At 43.9% G+C, this 15052-nt stretch overlaps 1 protein-coding gene across 1 annotated transcript in view; it reads right to left on the reverse strand.

The window, feature by feature from the left end:
- The window catches only part of MCOLN2 (mucolipin TRP cation channel 2), a 64453-nt gene that overhangs the window by 13918 nt on the left and 35483 nt on the right, over positions 1-15052 (reverse strand). Inside the window, exons 7-11 of the mRNA XM_060085052.1 lie at positions 13439-13538; positions 7941-8053; positions 6591-6740; positions 4891-4992; positions 4664-4786 (exon numbers count right to left, since the gene is read on the reverse strand). Coding sequence (XP_059941035.1) covers positions 4664-4786; positions 4891-4992; positions 6591-6740; positions 7941-8053; positions 13439-13538 — 588 coding nt within the window. The remainder of the gene's footprint in view (positions 1-4663; positions 4787-4890; positions 4993-6590; positions 6741-7940; positions 8054-13438; positions 13539-15052) is intronic.

The raw sequence follows: 15052 nt of genomic DNA on the forward strand, positions 1-15052 counted from the left end.
CCTCTTTTCTGGGCATGTGAGATTTATTTTAACCCACCAAAAAGTTAAACAGAGACCCAATAAGGTAAGTAATTGGTACATACTCTATCATTTCGTCCCACAAGAAGTGGCTGTGAGCCAGTTTCAGTGGTCAAAATCCATAGTAGAAATCAGCTTTTAAAATAACCAAGGTGGAGAACAGTATGGAGATTCCTTAAAAAACTAAAACTAGAGTTACCATATGATCCAGCAATCCCACTACTGGGCATATATCCAGAGAAAACTCTAATTTGAAAAGATATGTGCACTCCAATGTTCATAGCAGCTCTATTTGCAATAGCCAGGACAGGTAAGCAACCTAAGTGCCATCAACAGATGAACAGATAAAGAAGATGTGGTGTGTATATATATATATATATATATATATATATACAATGAAATATTACTCAGCCATAAAAAAGAATGAAATAATGCCATGTGCAGCAACATGGATGGACCTAGAGATTATCATACTAGTGAAGTAAGTCAGACAGAGAAAGACAAATATTATATGATATCACTTATATGTGGAATCTAAAATATGATACAAATGAACTTATTTACAAAACAGAAATAGATTCACAGACACAGAAAACAAACTTACGGTTACCAAAGGAGAAAGGCTGGGGGGGGGAGAAATTAGAAATTTGGAATTAACAGATACATGCTACTATACATAAATCAGATAAACAATAAGGACCTACTGTATAGCACAGAGAACTATATTCAATATCTTGTAATAACCTATAATGGAAAAGAATCTGAAAAAGAATATGTGTGTGTGTCTGTAACTGAATCACTTTGCTGTACACCTGAAACATTGTAATCAACTATACCTGAATTAAAAAAATTAGAGCTTAAAAAAAAAATACCCAAGGTAAGGAGAAATAAGGTCCTAATGTGCTTCTGGTCTAGAAGGACTGCATTCATAGAAAATTGTTTTTTGGTTCTTACAAGCTTGTAAGTCCTTGGAAAGCAGATACTGCTGTGTCTCTGTTTCTGGTTCATTCAGCAAACATGCTGAGCCCTTACCATGTTCTATGCACCACACTCAACACAGGGAACGCAAAGAGCAATAATCCATGGTCCCTGCCCTCCAAGAACCTGGGCTAGAAGAACCCGGTAGTGTTTGGTGCAGAGTAGACATTTAATAAATATTAAATGAATATCTCCATAAAGGGTCCTCCCAGGTTCCAGAGGAACACAGTGAGAACCCAAGCATTTGTTCCACAAATGATAATTTTGCAGTTGAGCCAAAAAGAACTTTCATTTGAATGAAAACATAACCTGCAATGGCTTATGTCAGAGAATGACATAAAAATTTGCTTCAAGAGCTGGTGCTAAGAACCTCATGCAGCATTCAGATAAAACGTTTTAAGTAGCTAATAGTTGTTTTGAATAAGAGAGGTGCTTGGCTAAAAGCAGAGGCCTTGAAAGCACAAATGTAACACGGGTGCTGCTGAACTTTTACTGAGGGCATCAGCCAAGTCCAACGATTTTTCAGTGCTTTGCCTTCTCATTTGTAAAATGGGGACAATGAACGCAAGACAATGGTTTATTCCTCGGAAAGTCCTCGGGAAACGTCAAAGCCACATGAGAGTAATGTTCCTCCTTTCCTCATCTTGAATTATTAAACATCAACAGTCTCCAGCCTGCCATGCCCAGACATTTTGAAAGGGCGCTGTGCCAACGCCCATTAGTGCTGGAGTTAACATTGGTGGGACAATTCTTGTATTTTTATACTCTTTCAGTTGAACCATTGAAATCCGATGTCTCGCCGGAAAACTCGAAGCTGAAATGTGGGATTCCTGCTGCCATACAAACAGCAGGGTGAAATTCTAGTTTTCCCGATACCTCCTCTTTAGAGTTTTTTGTTTGTTTTTTTAAAGAAAGAGTTAGCTTCCACACCCAAGCTAGCTGTGGTTCTAGAAATTCTAGAAAATGCTCACTATGGTGCTGTTTTTCAAGGCTCCAGGCAATCCTGAAGGTCTTCTGATTCAACAGATACTGACTGACTGGCAGAACCTGAAAATTCTGACAATTTGGGTTAATTTGGAGAGAGACGTGCAGGGGCAGTAAATATTTCTAACTTCAGACTCAAAGAAGAAGTAACACAGAGAAGAAAAGCACATACGTCCAGATCCAGACTGAAGGTTTTCTCATTTTACTGACTAGTGCATTCACTGAACTAACTCAACTCTGCATTTCCACAATATATCAGCCTGGTTAGAGCTGGGAGACAGAAGCCATAAACAGACCTGCTAGACAACCCCAGAGATACAGTTCTTATCTCTCTACTCCTGGGGGTGGGGGGGAGAAGTGAAAGGCTGGCATTAAGTAAGAGACACAAGTCGAGAGGTGAAACGTCCAATATGGCAGCGACCAGCTACAGGTGTCTATGGAGCATCTGATGTGCAGCCAGTCCAAAGTGAGATATGCTGTCAGGATAAAATACACACCACATCTCAAAGACTAAGTACCTAAAAAAAGGACTGTAAAATATCTCAATGTTTTATATTGAATACAGGCTGAAGTAATATTTTAAATATATTGGGTTAAATAAATATATAATTAAAATCAATTTCATTTGTTTCTTTAAAAAAATTTTTTTAATGTGACTACTAGAAAATTTAAAAGGATAGACATGGCTCTAATTTGTAGTTCTCGTTATGTTTTTCTTGGATAGTGCTGATCTAGAGTGTCCCAATCTCCCCTGGATTCTTTGAAAGGACAGAGCTGAACATATGAAAATGCAGTCAGACTCACAAAGCAAACAACATCATTTTTCACAAGGTAACCTTGATGCACACTGAAAGAAATAAGACTGATTACTTGGCTTTCCTCTCACGGTTGATCTACTCTTGAGTCAGACTGAATGCTCTCTTGTAATGGTCTGTTTTAGATAATACCAAGAAAAGAAGAAAAGCCCTCCAGGGTATTGCTCAAAGCATGTGTATTAGGGTCAGGCAGACCTGGGTGTGTGTCCTATCTCTGCCATTCACTAACTATACAACCTCAGGAAAATTAACATATTAAGATCGCTATTTTCTGTCAAAGGATAATATTTCCCCACAGGGCTACTGGAAGGGTTAACCTAGCAAGGGAGGTAAAGAACATGGGCACCGTATCTATCTAGCACACAGCACTTCAGAATGGTAGCTAGTTTAGTGAAATTCAAGCAACATTTTCTGAGCAGCCTCCAAAATAATGATGGCGTAGGCAAGACAGAGGGCAGCGGAGATAGGACCACTTGATTCACTCACTGGCCTCGGAGGCTCAGTATTTATGCCGCGTGGCGCAACACTGCCCTCTAGTGGCAAAAATGTGGCAAAGCATCCAGACCATAAAGCAAGCAAGGAAGAAAAATGTAAAATTTCCTGGGCACTAAGACAGTTCTCCGGATCAGAGAGATCACATCGAAGAACAAGTTTTACTCATGAGTCACCTTTAAAGCAGTGGAATGGAACTGGAAAGCAATAAGATTACCAAGATTTACTATTAACCCAGAGATTGGCACTTTGTTGATTATACAGTTTCTCAGATAGGAAAATGGTAATTCTCTTTGGACGTATTAAATGAAACACTTAAAGAGGAGCAAGCCTGGGTGGATGCCAAGTTACTAGGATTTATCTTAGTAGGACAATACCGAACGTTTGAGTTTTGTGGATTGCTCGATTTTTGTGAAGAGTTTGTCAACTAGATTTGACCGTGTTTTGTTTAATGCAACTATCAAGGTCAAAACTTAAGGCCGAGCTGTTATACCAGCATCATTATATTTTTATTTCTCTCCTTGTAGAGCACCTAAGCCAAGATAACAGTACTCTGGGCTATTGACAAGATTAAATGAGAGAGAAGAGAGAAATGCTTAGTATAGCATCAAGTGTTAGCTGCTATTATTTTTATTTTTGTTGTTTCTGTTGTTCCAACTGCCAGAGGCCCATGGAAGAAAAACTGTAAGATGCAGTCATTGCTTTTACTTTTTTTGGTTTGAAAACAAGGCCTACCTAATTTCATTTCCCGCTATATCTTTGAATCAAATTTATCATTTTAAAACAAGAACATCTGAACATAACTTTGATGTCCTTGAGATTATGATACTGACTAAAGTCCAGCAATAGTTTAGAATTCAGATACTGACCTTTAATAAGGAGCTAAGAGGACACTGAAATCAAAACCACCTGCAAAGGCAAGATGTGTTATCATTTTAATCATAAGCCGAACACAGTCATTCTGGGCAGTCTTTATCCTCCTCCAGGCTCCTCAGTTAATTTGGATGAAAACCTTAATACTTTGAATTAGAAAGATTTTGTAATACTTTTCCTCATTTAATTTTCATTTTTATTACAGTGATCGCACGTCCAAACACTTCTTACTTGGTGACTGGCTGGGTTAATATGTGACCCCTTAAGCCAGACCCAGACAACCATGAGACGTGATTTCTGGTTCCCTGCAGTTCTTGTTTCAATATCCCGAAGCCACTTCAATATCCGGAAAAGGGAAAGAAAAAGAAAACCGATGCAAAGATACATGCTTACTGATGTCCAGGGTATGTGCTGGAGAAAAGTGGGATGAAGGTCAGTGCTGGAAACCCACATTTAAGGGTCTCAAGGGCTTCATGTGTAGAAGGAAGAATGAGGCTACACACCTTATCATGATATGGTCCTAAGACAATCCAGCCGCAGAAGGTGTAACCCAGATAGATCATACCGGCACACGCGCAGAAGCGAAGAACTTTTGGCAGTGAGGCTTGCATTGTTAAAATGAGCACCTGAAAAAAATAAGCACAATGGGGGGGGAATTAAAAAGTAGCTGCTAGAGCCCAAAGAAATGGACCTCAACCCCAGTGGTGCTACCCAACAGCCATATCCTTACATTATATGCTTGGAAGTAACCCAAGTATCTGATGACGCCAAGCCAGACAAAGAGCGTAGATGTTCCAAGCAAAATGCTGCACAGATCGTAATTTGTGAGATTCTAGGGAATGAAAAAACAGGCACGAGTAAAATATTCTACTCCACTCAGCTTATGAATCTCACTTTAAACTGACAAGAATGGACCGCCTGCCTCTCTGCAGTGATTCTGAGAGTGTTTACACTGAAGAAGGAAATCATAAAGAGCACAATTCCAAATGTGTTCCTCAGTTCCTTTTAGTATTAAGATCGGTTGAACTGAATTCTTGTTCAAATAATATCCTGAAATAGAAATTGCATTTACCACTGACCTAGGCACTAAAGCACATAAACTAATGGTGTTTGTTAAGTATCAAACCATACCTTTCAGCTACTTTTGAAAGAACGCTCCAGCGTGATTTCTTAACAGTTCCTGCTCTCAAGGACTCTAAATGAGGAGACGCGCACACAAGCGTAATTCTAATACAATATGCTGTGTGCAGTGAGAGACACAATGCCGGGCTGGTCATGGAGGGCTTCCCGAGGGCGTGACCCCAGAGCGGTGTTGGGCCTGGAGGACAGGCTAGGGGAGTCTTGCAAGCAGAGAGAGGCTGAACAGGGCCCAGTGCTGAGAGCCCGCACGACGGGCCAGAGGGGCAGCACTGAAGGGTCAGGGAGAGCGAGGGCGGGAGGGGAAGGTAGAGCTAGATCATGAGGCCCCTGGAGGCCACGCTGAAGAAAGGCCACTTCATCCCAAAGGGGGTCCCTGAGGCAGAAAGGATTGTCACAGCAAGACAGACACTCCCAGAAAAATGACTCCGACAGCTGTGTGAATGGCTGCGAGGGGTATAAGCTTAAGGCAGGACAACAATGAGGCAGCTGCAGCGATCGGTGTCAGAGAGGAAGACGGCCTGAAGGAAGCCGAAGCAGTCGGGGTGGACAAGACGGAGGTACCTCGAGGTCAGGAGGGAAGGCTGGTAAGATTTGCTAGCTGACGGCAGAGAATGGAGGAGAGAAGTCAAGACTTAGGAGACTAAATTGACTAAGTTACCCAAAGAGCCAGGCGCCTAGAGGCACTCAAATATTCCTGCCCTCGCGCCATCCATCAGAGCCCCCATCACTCAGGGATGGGCACCTCGGCTCTTGACGTGATTGGTTCATGGGCCATCTGCTGCTTTTTTTTTTTTTTTTTTTGCAGTACGCGGTCCTCTCACTGTTGTGGCCTCTCCCGTTGCGGAGAACAGGCTCTGGACGCTCAGGCTCAGCGGCCATGGCTCACGGGCCCAGCCGCTCCAAGACATGTGGGATCATCCCAGACCGGGGCACGAACCCGCGTCCCCTGCATCGGCAGGTGGACTCCCAACCACTGCGCCACCAGGGAAGCCCCAGCTGCTGCTTTTGCAACTTAAACAAACAAAGCCTGCCCAAACAACCAGTCTTCTCAAACTTCAGTTCCTATTCTGAAGATGCTGTCAAGTTTCCTAGAGGCTATTCATAGGAGTATCACATTCCACAGAACATCCGCTTCCTCATTTTCCCTTCATGAGAAACCAAGTCAGAGGAGGCTTCCATTTTATGGGCGTGAGAAAAGAGAAAACCTGAGAATCACTACATATCTTACAGTATTTGAGACCATCCAGAAGAACAGAAAGAACAGAAGATTTACAATGGGTTGCCGCTTACCTTGGCTTTAATTTCCATTTTTAATACGGATCCAATTATTGTCATTAGGTCGCTGATAATCACCAGGATATACCATCTGTTGATGAACTCCCATTGGTCAGCGTTACACACACATCGCTTGTACTTCTCCAGGAAGAAATTTAAGAATCTCTGCGGCAAACATTTTAAAAAGCATTTCTTACAAACCACACTGCCCACTGGAAGGAGAAAAGCGCAAAACAGTGCTCTCGCCTGTCCAAAGACACGGCATTGCCTTTTCCAATGTGATGGATCCTCACTTGGAGGGTAGAGATTACAGCCCACACCTTCCTCCACCATCCACCCCAGCTAGAGGTGAGCATTCCAGTTGACTAAGTGACTCAAACACTCAATGCTGTGCTCTCACTCCAACAGACTCTTGTTGAAATAGCTAACACAGAGCACATTCCAAACACTTTACATATTCTCAACGCATTCAACCAGACGACAACCCTATGAACTAGGCACCATGGACACTTCTTTCCAGAGGCAGCAACTGAGACATGGGGCGGCCAAGCCAGGACTTGAGTGCAGGCAGTCCGGCCCCTGAGCGTGTGCTCCCAATGGGCCACCCTCGCATCGGCAGAACCCAGACCCTGGCTTTGGATTCAGAATATCAAGCGGCTTGTGGGGTGCGGGAGGGTGGCTAAGAGGAAGTGGATATTTACAAAACAAATCGACACAGGTCAAGCCCTGGAAAAATAGAATGTAGACTGCTTCCTTCCTCTACATATGGTATTCTGATGACTTCCTATGTCCACTGACCCCAGTCTGTATTTACATACATGCCACACACCAGAATAAGATTTGTGGTGACCTACAGTATATATTCACAAGAGCCCTAAGGGTAAAAAGGTAAAATGAAACTCAGGGAAGAATTTTTAAACTAGTTTAAATAATAGAATAAAGTCTTTTATGCTTCATTATAACCCATTTACCATGCCTCCCTGTCAGAAAGAACTCTGATTTGAAGACAAAAGATGAAACCCACACATGTTATTACTCTGTTCTTAAGATCACTCCTGAATTTAAAAGGGTCTCATTTATTCTAGAAGCATTCAAAAGCTTGATCATTCACCATTGTGTATCTGTGCTTATTAGCTCAGGTTTAAGCGGTATAATTGTCTGATTCCACCTGACACGCTGGGAGCTTTGACTCACTCTCTACACCCCAGGTTGATAATGCCTCGTAGGGGGACAGTCACTCAAAGGAATCCAATTCAGTCAAGGGCCCCAGAAAGGGCAGGATGACCCAATGTCGAGGCCCCACTACTTGGACAAACTGCAGGTGGAGGTCAGGAAGGGAGGGAGGAAATTCCAACACACACTTACCTTTCGTAACCTTAGACCAAGAACAATGGATCTTGTGCACAGAATAAGAGATGCCAAGCAAATCACAATGACAAATGCATCAAACACCAGGACATACTGAGTATTTTTCTGAACTGAGAAACGAAAACAGAATTCAAACGTCAAACACGCCTTACTTGGGAATAATTTCCAAACAAGATGGCAGCTGGAAAATAAGATCAAATGATAAATGCTTCAACATCAGAAACAAATCACACTGCACTCAGTCAGAGGTTCACAAAAAAGGTAATCATTCCCTGATGTCGAGTTATACATTTAAAAACATATAAATTCTTAAGAGATGTACTAAAGTGTATTCATAAATATTTACTATAGAGTGGAATTCAGTAGAAGCTGGTCCATTTGGGCTCCATTCAAAAGAGGCAAAACTACTGACATACTCTGGGTCCTTTCACATAAAAACAAACATCAAGCTCTCCATTAATGGGGGAACACACGTTTTAAAGTCCCACCACTCAGAATCCCCATGTCTGCTTCTCAACCTTACTCTGTACTTTGTCAGCAAAGAGTGCCAATTCAATACGCTTTTTCTGCATGTGGGAAAAATCACTTCTCAGAATGAAAGTAAGGAGAGTAGTAATCAGATTTTTGCCTTGGAACACAGTAACACAGGGAAGGAACTGGAAGAAGATGAAATGTAACCTTCGCTTCTCTCAGATTTCATGGTACTGTCCCAAATCCCAACCACGGCTCTCCCCTGCCCGGCCCCTGCTCACCCCCTGTGGTCTCATCAGCTGCCGCCTGCTGCTTTCTCCCGGGCCCCACCTTCCCCACCCTGAAGCCACTCTCTTCCTCCTTCCCTGCTCCTACCAGGCGCTGGAGCTCTCTCCCTCCCTCTCTCCTCTCTCTGTTTCTTGCCTCAGGGACTTTGCACATGCTGATCCCTCTGTCTGGAACAGCACCCCCTCTCCACCACACATGGGGATTATTCAGCCTTGGGTTTCAGACTGAGTATCTTTCTCCCCAGAACAGAATAGGACAATTCCCTAAATTCCCATCCCCATCAGCCCTCCCCCCAATACCCTATCATAGCCCTGTCCATAAGTATACACACTTATATCTCCATTTACTCCCCTCTGCTTGATGGTCACTGAACTTATAGTTGTTTCTTCAAAGACAGCACAGCAAGGAGCACAGAGACAGTGTGAAATGAAAAAGGACATCGTCTCTGGAATCTGAGACCTGGGTCTGAATCTCCATCCTGCACTCAGAAGCTGTGGCGCCTTGGGGAAGTTGCCTCAGTTTCCTCATCCAAAAAATGGGTAGAACGAAAAAATACCTATATTGTAGGGCTGTTGTGAGGGTTAAATAAGTTCACACATGAAAGCACTTGGAGCAGCCCCATGCACACAAGAACAGCAAACTCAGTGGTTATTATATCATTCAATGTCCATCTCCCCCCGGACATGACTGGCTCTGGGAGGCAGGGACTGGGTGTGTTTTATTCAGCATGACAGTGCCTGTGCTTATGTGTGTCCCCATAATGCTTCAGTACGCTTACAGATAAGTGCAGAGACCCCAGCAGAGCACAGGAAGACCACTGAATAATCTAAGTCAGAACTCGTGAAGGTCTGAGCAAAGTTAGAGGCGGAGAAGGCACACAAAGATAAGGCACAAAGTGGTGAAAGATGACGAAGAGAGACTCGACCTGGTCTTTAATGGGACTTAGGGAGTAAGGAAGGACTGACCAAGAATGACTCCTTTTCTGTCTTGGGTCAACTGAGCTCAGTCTGAACATTCAGGACAAGAGCGGAAAACTTGGTGGCAGCTGAAACCATGGGTGTGGACACAGCCACTCAGAGAGATGGCAGAGCGTAATGCAGACTAGGAAGGATGGGAAGGCGTGGGTGGCAATGTTTGGGAATTAGGAGAGGAGATGCACTCAGGAACAAGACGGAGAAAGGCCAGGGGAGAAGGAAGCAGTGCTGGGGACAGGCAACCTTCAGGAGAGTCTAAAGTCAGGGTGTTCCACAGCGACACCTCCGCAGAGAAGGCATTTAAGAGAAAGATGGGAGTGTGTCCACGGATTTAGAAATAACAGCAGCGTGAGTGACCGTGGCACGGGTGTCTGAGGGCAGCTCATCCTAACCCTAAGTGGGTTAGGAACATGGCCAGCAAGTAAATGTAATTCACTGAGTGAGTTATTTAGCCTTGCTAAGCTTCAGATACCTCGGGTACCAAATGGGAGCACAGCTGTACCAGCTTCACGCGCTGTCAGGAAATCAGGTCAAACAATCCCTGTTGAGTGCTTGTCAGTGCCTCGTACGGAGCACTTACCTCCACCTTTGGCCATTTTATCCTTCACAAGTTTAAGTTATCTGGAGATACCATCTAATGGGTAGGTAAGAAAACAACCTGACCAAAACCCAAGACCATTTTTGGGGGGAGGAGCCATGGAATGAGGCAGAGGGAAGAGGGGCAGTTCTTGGGAAGACGGGACTGCAATCTTAAAAAAAATGCAAGAACAGCCTCGAGTACCTTCCTTTCTGACCTATAGCTAGAACAAAATTTCTAAGATTACTTGAATTGGGCCTTATTTACAGATGAGAAAACTGAGGCCCAGAACTAGGAAGATAAACCATCCCTCCTAACAGAGAAATCAGTATTGTATGGTTTCAATTTGATTTATTGAGAAGACTAGTTTGATGTGGCTACAAAAAGTATCTTATAAACATCATAACTGCTTTCTTCTTCTACTGAAATTATGTTATTCTCATAGGAACAGTTCCTAAACCTGGGTTTGTATAACACTAGTCCAGAGAGATGCCTCTGGAAATGTGGTTAAGAAAATCCTACCCCACCCAGTCCTTCCAGGGGCCTGAGAAGTCTCACACACACCACCACTGCCGCCTGTGTGACCCTAACCAGGGCTTCCCACACTTACTAAACCCCATCTCCCTGGGACATATATTTACATCACCCATCGGTGGGGAGTCCTGTCCATCAGTACCTACCTCCTCCAGCTCCCATGCCCAAATGGCTACATTTATAAAATCAAGTTAATGTGAATATTAGTGGTACACTGGGCATGGGTATTAGAAGTCAGAAAAGGCAACTTCAAGTTTGTATGTAAAAATGCACATTCCCTTATATTTCACCTTGAGATCACATAGGTAATGACAAGAAGGAGAGAGAAGCTTCAAGGTAAGCACATGGATGTGAATGAACCTCAGAATGTTTTGCAAATAGCACAAGGATCCCACCAGCTGTCACCCTTGCCTTTGTTCTACTCCCCCAGAGCCAGGGCAATCAATCCACCAGACAGCTTCCTATACAAGAAAAAAAAATCCATTTCCTAAGCTGGTTTCCAAACTTCAGCTTTTTAAGACTTGTCACATCATCTTAAATTTGTGCTCTCCTAGTGATGGCGCAGCCCTGGGAGAAGCATATATAAATGTCAGTGCTTCTAGCTGTGAGATTGTGTTTCTCCGCACTGGCCACAGGAGGGAGCCAGAGCGCCTCTCTTCTGAGCAAAGGCGAGGACAGCTCCCCAATATTATAAGGACTCCCGTGGAGAGGAAGGAAACCTTGTCCTGGCAAACGTGTTTGACTGACTAACTTATTTGGTCAAATGACTATACCAAACCACGTTTCCTATTTGACAAGGGTTAGCTTTTATCACATAAAATGGCTGCAGCCTACACTCGGACTGGGAAGACACGTGTCTGACCTGCGCGTTTCTGCTGGGGAGAGTGTGTCTGCTGAGGAAGAGTACCCACTTTTTAACAGAAACTAAAACTGTGTACTCTGATGAGAGGCTGGAGTCAGCTAATGGGACTAAAAAGCCAAAAACGTCAGGGGGCTTCCCTGGTGGCACAGTGGTTGAGAATCTGCCTGCCAATGCAGGGGACACGAGTTCGTGCCCCGGTCCGGGAGGATCCCACATACCGCGGAGCAGCTGGACCCGTGAGCCATGGCCGCTGAGCCTGCGCGTCCAGAGCCTGTGCTCCGCAACGGGAGAGGCCGCAACAGTGAGAGGACCGCGTACAGCAAAACAAAAAAAAAACAAACAAAAAAAAAGCCAAAACTTCAAAATCATCAGGACATATTATGCAACCAAAAAGCAACAGGCCACAAATTGAGACTAATATAAAATAGTTAGGGGCCTCCCTGGTGGCGCAAGTGGTTGAGAGTCCGCCTGCCGATGCAGGGGATACGGGTTCGTGCCCCGGTCTGGGAGGATCCCATATGCCGCGGAGCGGCTGGGCCCGTGAGCCATGGCCGCTGAGCCTGCGCGTCCGGAGCCTGTGCTCCGCAACGGGAGAGGCCACAACAGTGAGAGGCCCGCATACCGCAAAAAAAAATAAATAAATAAAAATAAAATAGTTAGGAACCACGGGTATTTTACATTTTATTTTGTTCTGATAATCTGGTCAAAGGCAGGTTTAGTTAAACAAAACTTGTAAATGAAAAAATACTGATCATACCATCATTAACATCATCCCAACCCCCCCAGTGAGAATGGGGTCTGAGTAGCCCACTTTAGTCTGTGGATCAGGAGGTATTTCCTGAGTAATGACTGAGTAAATGACCCAGGTTTGTCCAGGCTGCTCTCTGGGCTCTGAAGGCCTATGATCCCACTCCACTGTCACAGGCTCAGATCAAATCATACCTTCTCCAAGAAGCATTGCTGGACTCTATGTCTCACTCTGTCCCCATCAAAACGAACCTTTGCTTTCTTTTTTTTTCGGTACACGGGCCTCTCACTGTTGTGGCCTCTCCCACTGCGGAGCTTGTATAGGCTCCGGACGCGCAGGCTCAGCGGCCATGGCTCACAGGCCTAGCCGCTCCGCGGCATGTGGGATCTTCCTGGACCGGGGCATGAACCCGTGTCCCCTACATCAGCAGGAGGACTCTCAACCACTGCGCCACCAGGGAAGCCCCGAACCTTTGCTTTCTTGATCCTCATATCTTCTGTGCCTCCACCACTTACTCCTAGTCAGGACACGCTAGAGATTTTATAAGCATGCCAGTGCCCCTCACGAAGGCGTTTTCTTTCTTTTCCAGAGCGCCTACAATTACTGTATGCCAACTGTTGTTCTCAATGCTCTGCTTTACATACTCATTTAATACTCAACATCCTGGAAGGTAAGTACTATTATTACCTTCATTTTGCGGAGAAGGACCCTGAGACACAGAGAGGTTAAGCAATGTGTCCAAGATCACAGGCACAGGAAACAGAACCAAAACTCGAACCCAGGTAGTCTGGCTCCAGAAACTGCTCTTAACTGCTGGGGCACACGACCTCTCCTACAAGGTCTGTAATCAACATTTGCTGAATTGAACAAAAATGCAAAGCTTCGGGGTATGCTTAACAGAAACGAATGCTCAAAATGTGGTTTTTTGGAGCCCTTTATTCTTATCATCATCCAAGTAAACCATTTATATACCCCAAATCCCAAAATGAAGTGATAAAAATCTTCCATAATCCACAATGGGCAAGCATATAACATACTTACTAGATCCGGAGATGTTCAAGTCTTTACATTCCTCGATGTTAGCGTCAATGTTGAAGTAGATTTTGATTTTGCCACTGTGAGCTTTATTGTCAAAGATAATCTGGAGACACAAATTGATGAAGAGGTTACGGCCCAGCAGAAAGTATGACTGGTTAGATCAATTCTGCTTAAAATATCAATGGCATCCAGATAGCGTGCTGATCCAAAGAGAGTTAGACTGAGGAAAATGTCCTCATCACATGATTCCTTCACAACTTCCTATTATTAATGAAAAAATGTGGTCCAAAGGGGGAGTACATGAAATTCTACTAAAAGCACATTCGTATTCAGAGAAATTCTAAAGCTAAACAGCCAACCAGTCCAAAGAACAAAAATGAGAATTCACCACCAATTTTTGACAAGAGAACACAAAGACCTCATTTATTACACTGAATAGAACTTACAAGCATTTGCCTTAATTTAATCCTTTGGGTATGAAACTCTAGATTTTCACTAGGCTAGAAATTATTTTTTTATTTGCTTCAAATGCTATATATATGTTTTCAGAAGTGCTACATGTGCTTTCAGAAGTGGCAAAGATTGCTCCAGGGTTATGGGTTGAACTTAAGATTTCCAAACGCCCTCAATCTTCCACATTATGTTTCAAGCATTTAAAGTTTATAAGTGAAATATGCAGTGTATTTTAGGGGCTTTCCTGGGGGAAAATGAGGCCTTGACTGCCAGGGCTAGTGAAAGTTTTGTCCTAGCTCATAGGTATAGAAATGAGGTCTGTATAGCTTAATTCTTGAATCTCTGGTTTGGTCATAACGATATTCTTAGATTACACTGAGAATGTGTAATGTGCACATGGCTTGTGCTCAAAGATGTTCAGGCACCTGTGGGTTTAATCATAGATCACATACACGTTCAGCTAGCTCTCCAAGCTTTGCCTTGCCTTGGATTTCATAATGCGTTTTGTAATGTGTGGGTCACCCCAGGGAGATTAATCATGCTACTCTCTGGGGGAGACATTCTTCCTTACTACATGTCACAATTTATAATTAATTTTTTTGTTGACTTGTTTTTCTATCTCTTCTACTAGGCTGTAAGCTTCCTGAGGGCCATGGTACCTCTAGAGCATGGCAACTTGCCTGCTGCCTCGTAGGGACTCACTGAGTATTCAGCGATTGTTGTTGAATGAAGCATGCTTCTGAATTGCTAAAACAGCAGCTACATATAACATCCAACTGAGCATTCAGTTCTGCCCATCAGGAAACATGAAAGAAGGAAGGGAGGGAGAGAAGAAGGGAGTAAGGGAGGGAGGGAGGGAGAGAGGGAGGGAGGGAGGGAGGAAGGAAGGAAGGAAGGGAGGGAGGGAGGGAGGAAGTCCATGGCACATGCCTGCCCCTCCCAAAATAAAAGCTGCAGCAATTGATCCTTTGCAGGCTGGCCTTCAGATCAAGGGGGCACTTTCTGCCTTGAGGTTTGAAAACATTTGCTACAACATTTGCAAAGACCTTCCTCCGAAGGTGGGAAAAACATTATAGGCACTTAAAACACAGGTCATAAGCCGTTTTTAAAAATGTATTCGGAGAGTAGGAAGTCAAAGTCCACTTTGAAAACTCTTTTCAACCC

This window comes from Mesoplodon densirostris, chromosome 2 (assembly GCF_025265405.1).
Source record: "Mesoplodon densirostris isolate mMesDen1 chromosome 2, mMesDen1 primary haplotype, whole genome shotgun sequence".
NCBI classification, from domain to species: Eukaryota; Metazoa; Chordata; class Mammalia; order Artiodactyla; family Ziphiidae; genus Mesoplodon; species Mesoplodon densirostris.